The sequence below is a fragment of the Physella acuta genome, unplaced genomic scaffold (assembly GCF_028476545.2).
Source record: "Physella acuta isolate Inbredline_101_S28 unplaced genomic scaffold, ASM2847654v3 ptg000592l, whole genome shotgun sequence".
In the NCBI taxonomy this organism is placed as follows: Eukaryota; Metazoa; Mollusca; class Gastropoda; family Physidae; genus Physella; species Physella acuta.
In genome coordinates, this window is record NW_026732111.1 from 1,842,872 (window position 1) to 1,861,845 (window position 18,974).

Below are 18,974 nucleotides of genomic sequence, written 5' to 3' on the forward strand. Positions count from 1 at the left end.
TGAAATCGTTGAATAACTTGTACACAGTATTTCCAATATTTCTTAGGTAAATTAGATTGTATATAAAAGTTAAGTGTAAATTAAAATATAAATAAATCGAATATAATAATCACATAGTAAAATATGCAATGGCTCCATTCATTTTAGTTTAATATAACAAGTTCTAAGAATATAAAATGACTTAAAGCTTGTGTTTTTTAAGAATATAAATTTAAGTTTCAAGCGATTTACGTGAACATAGGAGTGGATCTACAATGGGGGACGGCGGCAGGCAATTAAGAGGCCTTATTCCTGCTAAAATATAATAATATTTTTTTATAAATAATGTTATTCGTGCAGATTAATTGTGGTTTTGTAAAAAACAAACATGTCTACTTTAGCAGAGATTGTTGTACAGTAACTAACACACAGAGTACAATCATAATGTAAAAATCTACATGTGCTGCAGATTAAAATATTTAGACAGACTTTCATATTACTGCCATGAATTATTACTAATAGGGGTCTAATAGGGGTACTAGTAAATATAGCTTTGTACAAAGTAAATTAAAAACCAATTGCCTTAACAATAATCCGCAAACAAGAAGTGTTATGCAAATATTTTAAAAACATGAATATTTCAAAACTGAAATGATTTGGAACATATTGTTATCTACTGTGTTTTCTCATGATGGGTATAATTTTAAACTAAATATGGTTAAATTAATCATGACATAGATTAATTAATGTCAAAGCAGGTTTTTAAGATAGGAACCTAACTTTTGTTGGCGGGGACATTTTTTTTCTAGTTCCGCCACTGCATAAACGTATATTACTTAGCGTAACAGAGTGTTATGATCAATGAAGATTTATCAATGTTGCAATTACTTGCAAAAACCATTACTCAGAGTGCATACCTTCTTTATTCTTTCTTCCCTAGTATCCAAGTTCTGGTTAAAGATTTGAATCAGTTTGTCCATGGACATCAATCTTTGTTGTACAAGCTTGTACACAACACTGTGCTTAATAGTTGAAGATTGTAATAGAAAAAAAAAGTACGTGACTATTTTTATTGCATTTTATACCATAATATAAACCTTTACATAAGTAATACAACCGAACATATTACTGTTGGAAAGTTCAGTCAACTAATTTTAAATTAAAATTTGAAGTAAACTAACTATAGAATAGGTATAATGTTGTGTTAAAATAATTAAAAATTTAAAAGTTTACTTTTGACTGCAGCTTCTCAAAGTTGGTTGATACATTGACAATGATTTTATTATCTTCTTGTAAAGAAACAATCTCATCAGAATGTCTTTTCATTTCTTGAGTTAAACTGTCTGTTTTATCTGAGTGATCTTGTTTCTCTAGTGTTTTGTTTGACATGGTTTCTTTTTCTTTTTATAATTAAGGTCTATTTTATAACTTCGATCTATAGTAGATATTTCCATTTTAAATTAATAACATAGAAGAAACTTAATTCATGTGAAAAAGGAACTGAATTTAAAATTCAGCTACTTAATACAATTTTTACTTTTGGCCTCAAGTAAAGTGTTATGATGTTTGTTTGATCAGGTGTGTTAATGCGAACGAATATTGGTGCGAAAAATATAATTAGCGCATGAAGATGTGTTAGGGTGAGGTCGTTGTTTAACATAAAGATCCATTGATAACATCGCGTGTGAAAGCACAAATTAAAGTAACTCACACCAAGACTGAAGTCGACCGTTACCCTTTTCATTATTTAACATTGGAACGGTGTGGTCGTGTGGTATGTCATGTGATAACATGAAAGTGTTGGGTTCAGGATTTCCTCCTAGATTCGACTACGTCATCGAGAGAGTTCTGGTGGGTACTTTAAACACTTTACAAGGTCAACATTAACATAAACACATACAATATGTTAATGTTAAATCGAATCACCTGAAACATTATACAGGAATGGATTTAGGGAGGGGGTTTTTAACTAAAACAAATATATTTTACATAAACATAATCTCTGAAATGAACTGAATAACGAAAAAAAAATTGCTTTGATCGAACAGGAAATCACACAGCTTACACATTTTTTTATCAATCATTTCTTTATTTGAAATAAGCAAGTTTGGTTTATTTTCTTTTTTTTTCACTCCAATTAGAAGCTTATTATTCTCAACAGAAGAAATAATATTACAACATATTTTGTCTACTGAACCGTGCTAATTTAAATAACAAACGTATTCAATCGGTAGTAACTTCAGCTTGTGGCCTATTGTAAAACCTGCTTTTTACTAAAACAAATTCAAAGAGCAAGTACCTATGCAACATCATTACACTGAAATTCCGGCATTTGTCAAATTCGGGCAAGTGTCCGTTTTGGGAAATCGGCAAATGTCTTTCGGGCAAACGGCGTTCGGGCAAGTATCTTTCAGGAAAGTGTCTTTCAAGAAAACGTGCGGCTCCCCTTATAATGTAATGTATTTTAATATGTTCTATCTTAAAACATTCCTTTACAATTCCTTTAATGTTTAGAGCAGATCACTCCTGTTTTATTAATTTCTTCCGTAGTATCAGTATGTCTTAAAATAACATTTTGCAATATATGTAAGCGTTTTATCACTACAAATATTAAATTACTGTCATACTAACTCATATCCTGCTAGCGTTCCATAGCATGTAAAACAACTACGGAATTTAATTAAAAACTAATCTACTTAAGAAAAAAATCAATAATGTTTAATTGCATTAGTTGGACAATTTATTTTTACTTTCTCGTATATTTATATAAACTATCATGTTGAATGATTACAGTTTTGACCATTATATACATGTACATCTTTAAATCTTTACATGATTAAACCATGACGGAAAGTGATGATGAGATATACATGCTACAAACATATTATGTTACATAAACGTACTCAGTTGATTAGACATAATATTTTATGATGTATATGTTCCTTTTGCAATGGCATGCGCAGCAAAGCTACTTTATATTATCTTAACATAAATGTATGTAAGGACACTCAAACGCAACAACTGTTTGAAACAGCTAATAGTAACAATTTCACAAGGTCTAACATATCGTACCATTTTTAGTATTCAAAAGTCTCAAAATATCCATATTATTTGCCATACATGTTTATTTCACAATGGCATGCGAAGAATAGCTTATTTCTATTGTATAAACATTAATTTATGTTACAACACTCAAACATAAACTCTTTGTTTGTTTAATTTATGTATTTTAAAATGAAACCGAAAACGAAGTCAAAACATTTGCTTTCAAAAAATGAAGTGTAGATTATAATTCAGTATGTTTAAATATTTCTCTATAATAGTACTGCCTATAATCAGTGAAATCTATCTATTGAAACGATATGCCCATGCATAAAATATAGACACATTGGATAATCAAAAACAATCGAAAATGATGTGACGTGAATTAAATGATAAACTACTTATTTCATAAGCATTTTTAAATTTACAATCTAATAATAGTAAATCCACTTCCTCCTTGTAGCATGGCACCATCATCAGCTTGGTCCACTTTAAAATAAAGTTCTTGGCCTTTCTTCATGTAAACAACAGCTGATCCAGCGGCAGATGTGTTGGCAGAGTTAACAAGAATGCTCCTACGATATTTATCACCCCTGTACACACCAATTTTAATAAATTTATTCTCCCATTCCTGCAGCGTTACAATCACAAGATAGAAACCATCATCTGGTGCTACAAGTTTTCCTGTGGTTTTATTAAAATGGCTGCCGTTTGGCTCCCGCATGCTAAAAAACTTAGAAAGAATTGATCCAGTAGTTACTGGTGTGTCGTTGTCCAGGTGAAGTTGACATATGTAAGGCTGACGTACACGGGTCTCTGTTGGAAAGTAAATGATTGAGTTTAATCATGAACTTTTGCACAAGTGTCTGTGTGTCATTTCAAAATTATGTGTTCGTTTATTATTTAACTTACCAATTCTCTTAAAATCTGTCAACAGCTTTAAAACATCACTTTCGCGATTTTCAACCTAAAATGGATGTACACTTTACAAGTTATTGCATCAGAAATTATATTCGTACAAAAATTCACATATGAAAAACATGATTGTCGTACATTCTTAAAATAGTAACTACACTATTTTTATTTAAATAGCACACACAATAATATTCAAAGTAATTGGTCTGATAGTATTTTATATTTCACATTATTTTAAGAAAAATAAAATAATCATCAGTAGTTAAATAAAGAAAATAATATAAAAATCTTAACTAATAAAATTATACCTTTGTAGTTAAAGCTACTAACATATCTGTAGTGTTGGCCAGCTTTTTCTTCCCTTCATCTTGTAGAGTTGAGTGGGTTTTAATTTCTTGTCCTGGTTACACTTGTAAGTATGTGTATACGTATGTGTATATGAAATCAAATATTTTTTCTGCTGGATGTATTTATTTCACCCCCCCCCCCATCACATAGATGGATTAACATATAGCTTATTACGATTCCCAAACAAACCATTTTACTCAGGCCTATCTATTACAACGTTGAGTAGATGTAACTCTCTCCACCCCCTCGTCACCCCACGGTGATTGCTTTAAACTGTGCTCAGATAATACCTACGATTTATAGCTATATTCTGTTATAAATTCAGCTGGATGTTGCATCTTTTCTTTTTCATTAGCAGGTTTACTTCATGGTGTCACCCCCCCCCCCCCTCCCCCCAAATGTTGGGATTTGTCCACTTTGCTCTTAAAAGACTGTTTAATTTACTCTAATTAATCATTTAATTAAGTAAATCTATCATTTATCTGTATATTTTTTTTTGCTATTGTATACCTCGGTGTCACTCCCCCCTAAATGGTGTCACCGGTGCGGTTCGCACCCTCCGCTCCCCCCCCCCCCTCCCATCGCTACGCCTCTGATCGTTAGTTGAAACATGACGGGATGGGGGGGGGGGGTCGGCAATGAAATGTCCAGTATAATTCAATCACCTAACTATTTAAAAAAAAAATTATTAGTCTTTCTTGTATAAGCTGCAATATGTACGAATTACAAGATTTCATATGTTTAAACAAGTGATGACTGGTTTTATGTGCCGTTTTTTTCTAATTGTGTATTTGTATATGTTTGCTTGTATGTTTCTGCGTGTATTTTAACAAATGTCTTTCATAATTTCTCTGTGCTCCAGGAAATGTTCCTGTTTGAAGTTTCATTCTCTTTCCCAGCCCAATTACTGTGTTCTATCTCGACAATAGCCCTCCTTAAACTTTTATATCGGTTGGCCGTTTTAAAACACTTTGTTCTATACTCCTGATCCTCTAAATGTGCACATGACCTAGTACTTAATGCTTTAATTATTATTGATACATTTCTTACGTATCCATTTATTAAAAACATTCAGCATTCAAATAACTAAACGGTTGTTGTCTTTTTAAAAAAGGCACTTGACCACTAAAAATTATAACACGTGAAAAAACTTACATCAGTAAACAACATAGGTCATTTTTAAAATTGTGTTATACTGTTAAAACTAAACATACGCTACTAATATCTATTTACAACGATCATGGTTTTACGCCACACATTTTTTAAAGATGCTTATACGTGAAACATAAGTTTTGCAGTGTATTTATGATTATAATACGATGATTTAATGTTAAAATACTTACTAACGGAATCTACATCAGTTGACAATTTTGAAACATCATTTTCCAGGGTTGCAAACTAAAAACAAAAAATAACATCTCATCATTTCAAATTGTATCATTATTTGTTGTTATTATTGACGTATTACAAAATTAAAAAAAAATGAACATAAGATATGCATTTTTTATGTTTTTTAATGTTTAAGATGGATCTACCAAACAAAGAAAATCACTTTGTTTCTATGTTTATATTGGTCTCAAGCAATACTCCTGTCACACGTGGTTTTATAGACTCTCAAAGGGACCAATTGCATTAGGTAATAAACATGTTACCTTTTGTTTGTACTTCTGCCTACTTGCCAAGTTTTGATTTAAGGTTTGAAATAAACTATCAATGGGCATCAATCTTTGTTGTAAGATCTTGAACGTGACGCTATGCTAGGGAGTAGAATGATAAAAATCAAGTTGTCTTTAATTATTTCACAAATGAAATCGAAACAAAATGCATGTTAGAATTTTAAAGTTCATAGGCATTAACTAATAAGTTAAAGTGCATGGGCATTAACTAATAGAATAAAAGCCACCAAATCCATTCAATAAAATATTCTATGTGTTCCAAACATAAAAAAGGTACAAACCATTGACATTAACTTTTCTACTTTGGTTTCCGTATTTTTGTTTTTATTTCCTTCTTCCCTCAAGTGAGAAATAACATCAGAATGCTTTTTAATATCTTGTTGCAATTTCTCTGTTTTAGTTGTTTGAATTTCTAATTCTTTATTTATTTTGTTCAATATTATGTCAAACCTGTTCATCTCTGCATTCGTGCTTTCTAGTACCTGGCTTGTGTTTGATTCTTTTTCTTTGAGGGTCTTAATTTCTGTATTCAACTCATTTATTCTGGTTTTGGATTCTTGTATTTGCTCTCTAGTCTTTTCTTTATTATCTGTTAGTGTCTTAGACAATTCTTCAAGTTTTTTCGCCATAGTGTTATGTTCTGATATTAGTGTTTTCCTCCATTGTTTTATTTCATTCAATTGTTTCAGTTCTTCATTCATCTCATCCGTTATATGTTTCTGTTCGTTAATTTGCTTTCGGAATTGCTTAGCATTATGTTTTTGTTTTAAAGCCAATTGTTCTATGTGTTCTTTCATATTACTTTCTTCTGTTTTATAAGTGTCCCTCCATTGCTTAATTTCAGTCACGTCAGCTTCAGTTTTTTTATTCCTACTTTGCATAGAAGTTAGCGCTGTTTCAAGACGTTCTACTCTCTGCTCTAGTTTGTTACTTAAATCACCTGCAACTTGTAACATTTGTTTGTGTTAACATAATATAATACATGCAATGAAGCAGTGGTGCATTGCTGCATATATACATATATATATATATATATATATATGTATATATATATGTATATATATATATATATATATATATTTATGTATATATATATATATTTGAATAAGTTCGATACATAGCTATAAATGTAGTATGGCCTATTTGTGTGTGTCTTTGTATAGGTGTTAATTCACGTACAGGCCTACAATGTTACAGACTTAAAAGTAGTAGCGGTTTTTATTTATTGTTAACATTCAATAGCGATAAGAGTTACTTGCATTTTGTATATATATATATATATATATATATATATATATATATATATATATATGTATATATATATATATATATATGTGTGTGTGTGTGTGTGTGTGTGTTTATGTATAATAAAATTACGTAGCGTATCACAATAACGTTTTACAATTATTTTACTATTTTTTTTTTCATTTTTGCTAAGATAAATTAAAAATTAAAATTTTACCTGATATAGAAAGATCAGAATAATTTACATCGTGTACAGAGTCAACACTTTTATTCTCTTGTGTTGTCTTATCTCCAGCAGCCATTGCTTGATACTTGGTGCAGGAAACTTTTAGACATGTGTCACAAATATAGTTTAAGGACTAGATTTTCAATAAAATACATTTAGTAATCATACGAAGCTAATTAAAATAAAACACGAGCACATATTATAAAATTACCAGAAATCATTTGTTTAAATTCCAGCATGGCAGTATTTACTGTTGTTACCATAGCAACCACTTCTTTAAAATCTATTTTCGCATCTGATGGATTGTCCAACCATTCCAGTGTTGCTTGTTTTACCTGGTCATGACATAACAGAGTCGAGGATTGAATTATTTAAATATTCGGGTGCTAATTAATTTAAAAGCAAACAAATCTAAAATCTAAAAATGTACGATTATTGCATTGGGTATTTAAAGTAATTACACTACACTATAATACCACGTGTAAATCTATTTAACAGAAGAAATGTGAATGAAAAAATGAAATTTAATAACAGCTATTTGTTTTAAAATATTTGCATTTATAAATGGCTCTTAGTAACTGGTTTTTGAGTTAGTTTTTCTTACGCATCTTAAAACGATAATGTTCTAGATAAGTTAAAGCCCTGTTAGTACATCGTACTATGATATTTGCTTACCTGCTGATCAAAGTCATTTAAATTATTTTTTAACAAACTTTTCATCTCTTCCAGATTATTCAACAGTTGAGCTGATTGCTCCTTTATAGGAATCGATACGGCCATCTGTATGAAAATATAAATTTATTTATTTGAATGATAATTGAGTTATCTTCACATTTCACATGTAAAGATAAGACGTTAAAAAAGTCAATTTGCCACATTGAATAGTGTAGGTCAGGGGTCGGCAACCTGCGGTTCGCGAGCCGCATGCGGCTCTTTTGATGTCAAGGTGCGGCTCTCGAGTTCCATGCACAAAAATTTAAAAACGATATTGTTTCATTTTCAAAACTAATTAAAAGTATTGTAGTGTAAAGAAAAACAACTTTAAACATGTTTAAAACGCTCATCAGAGTTTCTGTCTTAGTTGACTTATGCTAGTTATTATTTAGAATCCAGATTAAACAGTCCAGAGACCGACATTGTAAGAATCCGTGTGTTACGGAAAGAATTAGTAGCCAAGCACGTAACAATATACATTTAGAAACCTACATAATAAACGCATTACACCAAAGGAAAGGGAAGTGTCATACAGACTGATCTCTAACACAACACCAGTTTTGCGAAATACAAATTCAAATACACCAAAGCAACCACTTCTTTTATTTCGTTTATGAGTCTTTGGGAATGATATTTTATAAATTCCTCTGTTTTAAAATTGACTTTAACAGAAGAGTGTAGACCAACAATAAAAATATTACCTCTTGTAAATTTAGCACAGTTATAGAAAATCAAAACTGTGCTACACTAAAACAATAATTATTCATTTATAACTTGCTGTTTATGTGCTAGGCCTATATGTAAGTAAAATGACGAAAAAATAAGATTTGCATTCATTGTTTGGCCAAACATTAACATATTATAAGAGATCCATTATTAAACGCTAAGCTTTAATTTACCTAACAAAGCGATCACATATGTTTTACAAGGTTTCTGGTAAAGTACTTAACCCTACATAGAGGAAAATTACATATTAGGATTAATTAATAACAAGTAAGTGTTCAAAATACAAACGAAAAATACCTGTTTATATAATTTCCTTGTTTGTCCTTAAAATTGTGTATTTATCTCCTCTAAACGGTCCAGTGTTTTCGTTGCTAAAACAAAAATCCAATTATTTTTTATTAGTGTGAACGATAGATTTTTGCTGGGAGTCTTCTTACACAATTGTTTTTTAAATTCATAAAATTATATGTTATAACTAATAGTTTAAAGTTAGGCACACTATGCATCAAACTAAGTGAGAAATATTAAAATGTAATCAACTTAAAGAAAACACACTGTTGATTTTGTTGGCCTCAACTTTAATGTTTTACTAAAAAATTATATTTGTATTAATAGCTTTCTTGCTTATGAAAATAGGTATTATATTAATAAATATAGTCCTATATGTTAGTATAGGTTTTCACAATTGATCATCACGCATTCAAAAAGTATAGACAATTGTAAGTTGTGTTGTCATACGTTGTACAATTGTATAAATAAATAAACTTTCAGATATTTGGAAGCATATATTTTACAATATCATTACAAAAACGATAAAAAATATCAAATAAATAAAACAACCGAAAACAAACTACACCTTGTATGTACTTGCTTGTACTGGAGCAGAGTTGAACCAACAAGTAGCACTAAACAAAATGTCGAAACCTAGGGCCCAAACATTCCTAATCGGCATGTATCCAACGACGCGTATCGATATTCAAATAATTTAAGACGATATTGATTTATATACTGTGTAGTACATGTAATCAGGGGCATAGTGAGGGCGGGGCGGGGGGTGCGGACCGCGCCGGGTGTCAACGTTTAGGGGTAAAACCAAGACAAAATATTGCAAAATGTACAGAAAAAAAAGCTTTTTTTGCCAGATCCTGTAGTGATTAATTAAAGAAAAAAATTCATTTAAGTACAAATCGACAATTATTACAAGAGGATAGGGGTGACACCACGGCTCAAGCGTGCTAATTATAAAAATTGTATTGTTAGCAGACTATAGATCATCATCGTTATTATTAAATCTGCAGAGATTAAAGGTTATACACATACATGTACCCGTATGTGACATAAATTTAAATTATAGACCTTGTAGGCCAATACGCACACACACACACTTACACACATACAAACACACATTTATATATATATATATATATATATATATATATATATATATATATATATATATATATATATATATAAATTTTTTTTTTATGTACTTTTTTCTTGGGGGGGAGGGGGGTACACATCACGAAGAGCCGCACCGGGTGACAGCCGACCTAGCGAGTTCGTCTTTTTGAAAGTTTATTGTGTTGATACAGACTAACATTGAAAATACTACATGTATAATCTAAAATGCCAAGCCTAATCATACAAGCCTAACAAGTACAATCTTAACAGCCCATAGTAACAGCTAAATAGCCCAGCTTAACCTGAATAATCTAAACAGCCAATTAAAATCTGACCATCATAAACAGTCCTTTCTAAGCTGAACAATCTACACAGTACAGTTTATTTTTTAGCTGTGAATGTTGTTCATGTTAGGAATGCTGTTTTGGCTGTACAGTTAAACTTTTCATGTCGTTGTATTTCAGTATTACCCTTTACAAAATCAATAACTTCTTGAATAAGTGGAATATCGACCAGCTAGTTGCGATACGTTACAGTTCTTATTATAAAGAACATAGCTGGCAAAATTTTGTGTATTGGTATTTGCAGGTTAATCTCTGCTCGAGTAGTGAACGAGAAAAAAGAAATTAAGGTGCAGTTATTTTTTGTTTGTTTTATTTCATGCAATATTTTACTTATTGTTGGTAAATACAATAAATTATATTTGGCAAATTAACAATCACTCTAGTTTTTAAAAAATCTGAATAACTACACAATATGAATTGTCATTTTCTTTTTACATACTGAACAAATATGACCTAATAATTAGTTTTAAAAAATGAAAAAGGGTATGACTTATTTTTAGTAGTAAAGAGAGTTTATGATATAAAACATACACCCGTAGTGATTCGTTCACTTATAACAAAGACGATAGGAGGCGCTGATTAAATTGTTTTATTGGTGTTTTGTTTTGTTTCAAAAAGGGGAATTATATCCCGCTTGTTATTTTTCATTTTCCATATTATTGTCTACAAAATAATTGTTAGTTACAATTTAGAGGAGTTAGTTGACTTATAAGTCAAAGACTACTCATGATTTGTCCAGGCGTCTCATAAAGTTGGAAAATTTGGATTTCAATGTAATGTTACATCATACTAGACGCCAATATTAGACGTTCTCGTTATGAAGGCTTCAATAAAAAGAGACTGCCCGCCGTTTAGTATATCTTTCCGACCCTAATGCTTACATGCCCATACACACACACAAACACACACAAACAGAGACACACAATCACTCTTTCTCTCTTTCTCCCACTCTCTCTCTCTCTCTCTCTCTCTCTCTCTCTCTGTCTCTCTATTAGGACAATTCCACTCTTAAATAACTGTTATATTTATGAATATCAGTAAAATATTGATGCTTACGATTTCAATCATACTCAACCAAAGCACTCACCTAACGCCTCCACCACTCATCTGCCCACTCACACAATATATTCCACTTCTCACACTTAAACATCTTCAAATCCCATAACATGTCATCTATGCATTATATGTTTTGTGTCAAACCAATGCAACATTAAAAGTGTTATAGACAAATTAATACAGTTATGTAATTAATACATAGCTTATGTGTTTGTGGTTGTACCACGACATCCTAGCCATCACTCTTACACCTCTACCATCCTAACCGCATACACACATACATATATATACACACACACACAAACACACATATACACAGTCCACAACCTCCTAAAGCCGTTTGACGTTTAAAATAACAAAGGAAATTATATTATTATTTAACCTATAGAATATACGCACATTATATCACATGTTAAATAATATCTTTAGTGCAGATGGCTGAAGGTAAACCTAAACAGAAAGAATTGACAAAACTGCTGGAGCATTTATTGGGGATAAATGTGCAGTTGGAAAAACAGATTTGGAAATTAAATGAACAAGTAATTATTTTTACGAACTTTTTTAAAAACAAAATCCGGATACGTTATAATGTTTCCTTTTTGATGAAAATTCTGGTGATTTATAAGATCAAAATTGTGTTAATTAAGTATTCGAGTTAACAATATCTACTTTTGTATACAATTTTCGTTTAGCTAAAACAATATTTTTTTTCAGCAATTAATTCCGTGTAGCATATAACGTGTATGTTTACATATGAATGTTATGTATACAACTTTATAATTAAAAAATAATTTTAACAATGTAAAGTGATTACTTTACCAATATAAATGGTTTGTATACACTTATCTCATTTAATTTGTTCTTCTAAACACTTTTGATCAGGTCAATTTGAAAACAATCGAATGTATTGAATCCCAGTCTAAAGGACATATAGAGGAAATAAAAGAAGTGGTTGCTCTGGTGAGAACAACAAATTCTGCACTGCTGGATCATAAAAACAAAATTAGTGGTAATTTAAAATTTAAATGTGGAATTTTACAACCATCATAGTAAATCTTTGTTTTACGTTGTTCGTATTCTTACAAAACATCTATATGATAATATACTGACTACATGAAATAGTGTTTCTCATTTTTTTATTAAATATAAAAAATTAAAGACTTTAATTAAGTATATTCCTAAATCCCCTAATTAATAAAAACCTTTTTACTGATTGTGCTAAGTAGGCTACTATATAGCATCTTCTTGTTAACACTGCTTATAATTGATGCATTGGTCTTATAAAATACTAAAACATTCTTTAATAACACACAGATGTAAAAAGGAAACTTAACAAACTAAAGAAAGTTCAAGCAACAAATGAAGAAGGTAAGACTAACGTCGGAGTTGACATTTGATTGATTACTCCTCTAACACTATTGTTAAAAAATTACATTTCGCTTACATTTACGAATTGCATTTACACAACAACAAAGCTATAGTACTTAATTAATTGTTTTTTTCAATATCGTATAGATATGTGTATGCGTAAGTTAATGTCCTTTACAAACTTTTATTTTAATACGTTTTGTATTTTGTGTCAACCGTGATTTTAGTTCTCATAATATAATTGTTGTCTCAGGACAAAATGAAATTATATATTGCGGTGTATTTCAGCAAAAGACAAAACACAAGAAAACGATAAAGATACATCAGAAATACATAAATTACAAAACGGCAGTTTGAAAAAGGGAATAGAGCATAATGCAATACCGTTTACATCAATACAAAAAACTGACGACTGTTTACCGTTAATAAAGCAGTGGAGAGAAAACTTGTTAGAAAAGTCAAAACAACGTTTTCTTGACACTATGTTTTCACCAGAAATTGTAAACCAGGCTAAAGAACATAACATATCCGAGAGAAACAAACGGGAAAACAACAATTTTGAAGAGAGAATAAAATATCTTGAAGAAACACAGGCGTTTTTACTCGATTCAATGCGGGCGAGAGATAGAGAATGGACAGAAATAAAACAATGGAGAAAAAAATGTATACCTGAACAAAGTGATATGGTGATAAAAATAAATCAACTGCTCAATAAAAAACAAGAAAATAACATCAAAACAATGAAAGGCATGCGAGAATACAATCAACTGATGGAGAACTCAAGAAAACAAGATTCGCAAATACACAGCAGTTTAGAAAAAAATAATCAAGTGACAGAATCAGTTGATCATTTCATGAATGACGTGAATAAAAAATTAAAAGACCACGCAGATCAAATTGATAAATTTGCACAAATAGTTGCCAGCCAATCTAAAGAGATTTCTGTTTTACAAAATGAAGAAAAGAAAAACTTTGCTAACTGCACACAAGAACTTTATAAACTAAAGATATTGGTAAGGTATTATAAAACTGACTTCGTTGTATTTTTTAACATATATATATATATATATATATATATATATATATATATATATATATATATATATATATATATATATATATATAAGATTTTAGCAAATGTTGCCAATACTTTTAGCGAGAGTCTAAAAATTTGGCACTGATTTTTTTTTTCATATTGTGTGTTTCTACTTTTTGAAATGCAGTCCAATTAACAAATACTTTTTTTAATTATAGCTTGCATCTTTAGAGAATAAATCAAATGGCGTGCGAGAAGTCAGTACGTATATTTATTGTATTAAAATTTAAATAACTCTAAGGAATATGCATTAATTTAAAGTCAATTATCTGCTTCGGTGTGCTGGTTATTGCCCTATGTCAATCAACCATCTCCCCCCCCCCTCTCCCAAACCACCTCGCCGGTTTTTTTTTATACTAGACACCAAATTATTACACACATATATTATCCCACCCTCGTAGGCCTATATGGTTATGGATAGTTAGGGATATGGATAGCGGTTGTGATTGATTTAGGCTTAGAGTTAGAGTTAGGGTCAAGGTCATGGTCAGCGTCAGTCCAGGGTCAGTCCAAGGTCAGGGTTAAGGTCAGGGTCAGGCTTAGGGTTATATTTAACGTTTATAGTTTTTGTTGGCAATATTCCAAAACTATCCTCGGTTTGTCATTTTTTTAAATTAATGCTTGATAACTCCCCCACTGCCCTCTTGCTGGCCTACACTTTGTACATCGTGTTGTCTAAGAAGAATTCGTGATAAGAAAATAAAAGATCCAGTACTAAAACGTGTCTTACTGACTTAAATTAGTACTGCAATGATCTTACATACGGGATAGTATTGGTAGACGTCATTGTTTCCAGTAATTTATTAAAAGTTACCAATAACATCAAAATAACTATTACTGCAAGTTATTTTTTAAGTATGGTTCAGACAATTATTTATTTTCAGATAAATACAATATATAGCCTACAATACAATATATTAACAAATATTCGAACTTGTAGAACATCTATTTTTATAAATGTGGCCATTTGACCCATTTAGTTAAAATATTTTGGATAAGCTTTTTTCGGTACCGCCAGACACCTAGGTGGGGTGATCTAAGCGTTTGATTGGTATATGTTGTTAGTGCAGCTAAGGTATAGTTTTCAAAGGGAAACTGGGTCGTCTAGAATACTACATCATCTAATCACAGCTTGAATATTTATAATATCATTCAAACATTATGCATTCCGTTTTATAATGCAGTAATCAATTATACATAATTTTAACAGGGAATCGAGTATGCAAGCCTTACTTCTGTCAAATCCACCTAAACAACAACACACCAGTCACCACTGGAGAAATTATTTCTACGTTCTATGGCGTTAAGGAACATAACGGCAGCCATTTCAATAGATCAACAGGAAAACTTGTAGCACCAGATGACGGTTTTTATTTAGTTATTGTAACGTTAAATGAGAAAGAAGATAAACGGATTGCAGTGAGCGTCTTCAGTGGAGAAATATTACAAAAAGATTTTTTTGTAAAATCAGCTTTTACTTCGGCTTCTGGATCAACCATTGTTGCAATGAAGAAAGGGGAAGAGCTATATTTTAAAGTGACTGGAGCAGATGATGAAGCCATGCTACACGCAGCCAGTGGCTTCTCTATTGTCAGACTGTAAAACTGAGTTCTTATCTTGTATAAACACACTAATAATCTTGAGTCTACTGACTACATTGTTTTGATGTTTTTGTTTATAATTATAACGCTCGGCGTAGTTTATTATCGTATTATTTACATCTAGACCGGTATTATTAAACCTTAAAAAATATTTTGTTCTGATACTAATGCTATTGTATCGCCATATTTTTTACGACCTCCACCCCTAACTGTGCACCGCCTCTTCCCCTCCCTCCCCGGTAAGCTGGAGTTCCAAAATCATTAGACTGTTTAGTCGGGCTAGATCGACCATGTGACTCATCCTATGTCTTAAAAGTTTATCGGACAGACCCATCGCTGGTCCCTTTTATCCTGACCACTGCCCTTGCTTAGCGCACCTGCACGCTAACCCACACACTGGGTATAGGTGTGTCCAAGATAGTTTCTATCAGGTGTAGTTATCGCTTTTTAACAGATGGTAGGCCTATTTGATTATTTTAAGAAACTAGAAATCTATATCAACCTGATAATTCCGTTTTTTGTAAGAATCTGATATATTTTTACCAATATTCACGTCAGATGAATAACAACAATTTTTTATATTTTTGTCTCAACTTCAGTTGTTTACTAATATGTGATTATCTCTTATTATTGGTAGTGTAATTGTCCATTATCTAATATTATTGAAGTTTAGATGCCATTATATCTCAAGGATTAAAAAGCTTTGAAAAAAAACAACGAAGGGCTACTTTTTTCATATAGTTTCTTGTAACAAAAGTAAGTAGATATTAAAGTTCCATAAGGCAAAAAAGTAGATTTCACTTCTTTTTGTGGGGTCGGCGTGGTCGAGTCGGTAAAGCTCATGGTTGCTAAACCGAAAAGTCTCGAGTTCGAACCCTCGGGCAGATGAGGCTCTTTAGCTGGGGACAGCCACTCTTCTAGGAGAGACAACTCCAAAATTAAACAACTGCTGCCTTGTAGTTTGTTCTTGGTCGGACAAAGGCTATGGAAGCAAATCCAAAAAAAGAAAAGCAGGCTGAAATCGGAGTCAATGGCCTCAATGGCGCATAACCAGTTGACACGTAACGCTTAATTGTGTTGGAGGCGTGGTCGAGTCGGCAAAAAGCTCATGGTTGATAAATTCGAACAAAGTTTCGAGTTTAAACCCACTGGCAGATAAATCTCGATCTCCTTTAACACTAATAATTAAGAACGAAGAAGAAGAAGAAGACTTCTTTTTGTGATCTCGGTTAGTGTGAGTGTTTAGTGTGGTCAACACATTACCAGCCTCCTTTACTTTCTTAACGTGTGTCAGTTGCCCATCACTAATAGTCTCAGCTCTCTACCGGCTAGGCCACGATGTCCCATTATATAATCAAAACCGAGAATAAAATTCTTCTTATGCCTTTTCTAACAATTGTAAACGAAATAGAAACGAAATAGAAAGTTAGATTCGTAACACGTAAATAGGGGTTACATTCAACTTCTTATCAAGTTTTAAAAAGGCATATTTCTGTCAGATTTTGTTTCGGAAATAAAGACGTACACGTATATTTAAATATAGGGCAATATACATTTTCTATATTCTAAACCTGTGTATAATTTTTATCGACATGAGTTAAAAAATCATGTATAATGTGCGTTTGCAAAACCATCATATCACATGTTAGTGAAATTTAGACGTCGAAAACGTTTCTAACATATATACACATAGACTAATCTCGCATTTAGATCGGTTTTATTTGTACTAAAACAGTAAGTCAATAAAATAACATTTATGGAAAAAAAAATTGTTATACACTATAGATGTTGTAACTTAGTTTAAAAATTGTAAAACAATATAACACAACAGATACACGTCTGGAAGAGTAGCGCTTTCTTGTTTTTTCTGGATTTTCATCCAATCCTTTTTCAAACCAAGAACAAACTACAAGACAGCAGTTGTTTAATTTGGGAGTTATCGTTCCTAGAATGGCTACTGTCTCTAACGAGCCTAATTAGATCAGGTTTCTAAGCTCGGGTATTTAAGCGTTAGTAATTATATGTTTTACGACCAGGCTGTCTTTTAGTTCTTGGGTTGAAACAAGGTATTTTTTGTTATAAAAACTGATGTCTCTATGTACTAAGATGTTTGCAGGATATATTTTTAAGAGCAGTTACGTGTTATGGAACCTTTCATTCGAGTTATGCCGATTTGTATTCGCGACATGTTTTGTCTTAAATGTTCCTTAATCCAAGCTAACAAAACAATCTTATTTGCTACAAGACAGAAAGAATGTGATCAGAAGCCCATGTAGCTTCTTCGTCAGGCTGTAGAAAAATGTTTCTCTTGGATACAAGATTAAAAATTATAAGAAGTCTCTTATATGGCCTTGTAAGTAACTTGAAACAACTATCACTGCAAGGTTGGATGCAGCGTCACACATATCAACACGTTTTTTATTTCATTAAAATTATATTAATTTTAGTTAAGCATTAACTACGGTATTAACTAGTTAAAACAAGTTCTAAGCTAAATACATAACTTGCTACGCTGTGCTGTTTGGATTGCATAGGCTAGTGACCTACTTAGTTTTTTACAGGCAACGTTTCAGGCGTTCTTTTTCGACATGTCTTAATAACAAAGAATACATTTCATACAGACCAACTTAAGCTGTAATACCATACATTTAAAAAATCGATAACTTTTAATATCGACAAGGGTCTTTGAATACGTGCCAATAGAGCGTTTTTTAGATCATTCGTTTGCAACATTTAGCTTAGTGTTATTAGTTGGTTCAGCACTGCTGAAGTATAAGCAGTATATACACAGGAAGAGTTTGATGTGTATACATTATAAATTGATTTTTAAATTTATTTTCGTACGGATAATTATTTACAGTGTATTTGTCCAACTCTAAATGTGGTATTATTTTTTTTTTCATTTGTACAACATATCACAAAAAACATGTTATGTAACCATAATTTTTAAAGTTTCAAACTGAACAACTTCAATTATCAAGATAAATAGTATACAAATTTTACAAAACAATAAAAATACTAAGCATACTTTTCAGACAGAATAATAGTTTCTGGTAAAACTTTAGAACGACACTAGACAAAACTTGAACTTAATTGCAAGTTGTGGTCAGCAAAATCAAACGATAGGTTCCTTCTATATTTAAGTTAATTACAAAATTAATCACTAATTTAATTAGATATACGCAGCACCTAAATTGATTGGAAATTACGCTGTTATAAAATAATATACTACAGCAT

The 18,974-nt window shown here is 31.3% G+C and overlaps 2 protein-coding genes across 3 annotated transcripts in view; one reads left to right on the top strand and one right to left on the bottom strand.

The window, feature by feature from the left end:
- Positions 1–3,430: 3,430 nt before the first annotated feature.
- The window catches only part of LOC131947381 (kinesin heavy chain-like), a 64,887-nt gene continuing 49,343 nt past the window's right edge, over positions 3,431–18,974 (bottom strand). Inside the window, exons 2-10 of the mRNA XM_059308585.1 lie at positions 8,107–8,211; positions 7,643–7,766; positions 7,423–7,530; positions 6,242–6,906; positions 5,937–6,041; positions 5,628–5,682; positions 4,245–4,336; positions 3,934–3,988; positions 3,431–3,837 (exon numbers count right to left, since the gene is read on the bottom strand). Coding sequence (XP_059164568.1) covers positions 3,446–3,837; positions 3,934–3,988; positions 4,245–4,336; positions 5,628–5,682; positions 5,937–6,041; positions 6,242–6,906; positions 7,423–7,530; positions 7,643–7,766; positions 8,107–8,211 — 1,701 coding nt within the window. The 3' untranslated portion in view covers positions 3,431–3,445. The remainder of the gene's footprint in view (positions 3,838–3,933; positions 3,989–4,244; positions 4,337–5,627; positions 5,683–5,936; positions 6,042–6,241; positions 6,907–7,422; positions 7,531–7,642; positions 7,767–8,106; positions 8,212–18,974) is intronic.
- LOC131947387 (uncharacterized) lies at positions 10,831–15,856 on the top strand. 2 transcript variants are annotated; one of them, XM_059308598.1, is made up of 7 exons: positions 10,831–10,903; positions 12,102–12,211; positions 12,555–12,681; positions 12,987–13,040; positions 13,329–14,053; positions 14,295–14,337; positions 15,347–15,856. In XM_059308598.1, exons 2-7 carry the CDS (start codon positions 12,107–12,109, stop codon positions 15,736–15,738), a joined length of 1,446 nt encoding a protein of 481 aa, XP_059164581.1. In that variant the 5' UTR covers positions 10,831–10,903; positions 12,102–12,106; the 3' UTR covers positions 15,739–15,856. The 2 variants fall into 2 exon arrangements, with proteins under 2 accessions (XP_059164581.1, XP_059164580.1); XM_059308597.1 differs by having other exon boundaries at positions 10,840–10,903; positions 12,107–12,211.

Bases quoted from the DNA above. Each gene is read 5' to 3' on its own strand.
- LOC131947387 (XM_059308598.1), top strand. From the start codon at position 12,107: ATGGCTGAAGGTAAACCTAAACAGAAAGAATTGACAAAACTGCTGGAG. The intron at 12,212-12,554 runs GTAATTATTTTT...ACTTTTGATCAG, and splicing joins TTTGGAAATTAAATGAACAA to GTCAATTTGAAAACAATCGA. The intron at 13,041-13,328 runs GTAAGACTAACG...GGTGTATTTCAG, and splicing joins TCAAGCAACAAATGAAGAAG to CAAAAGACAAAACACAAGAA.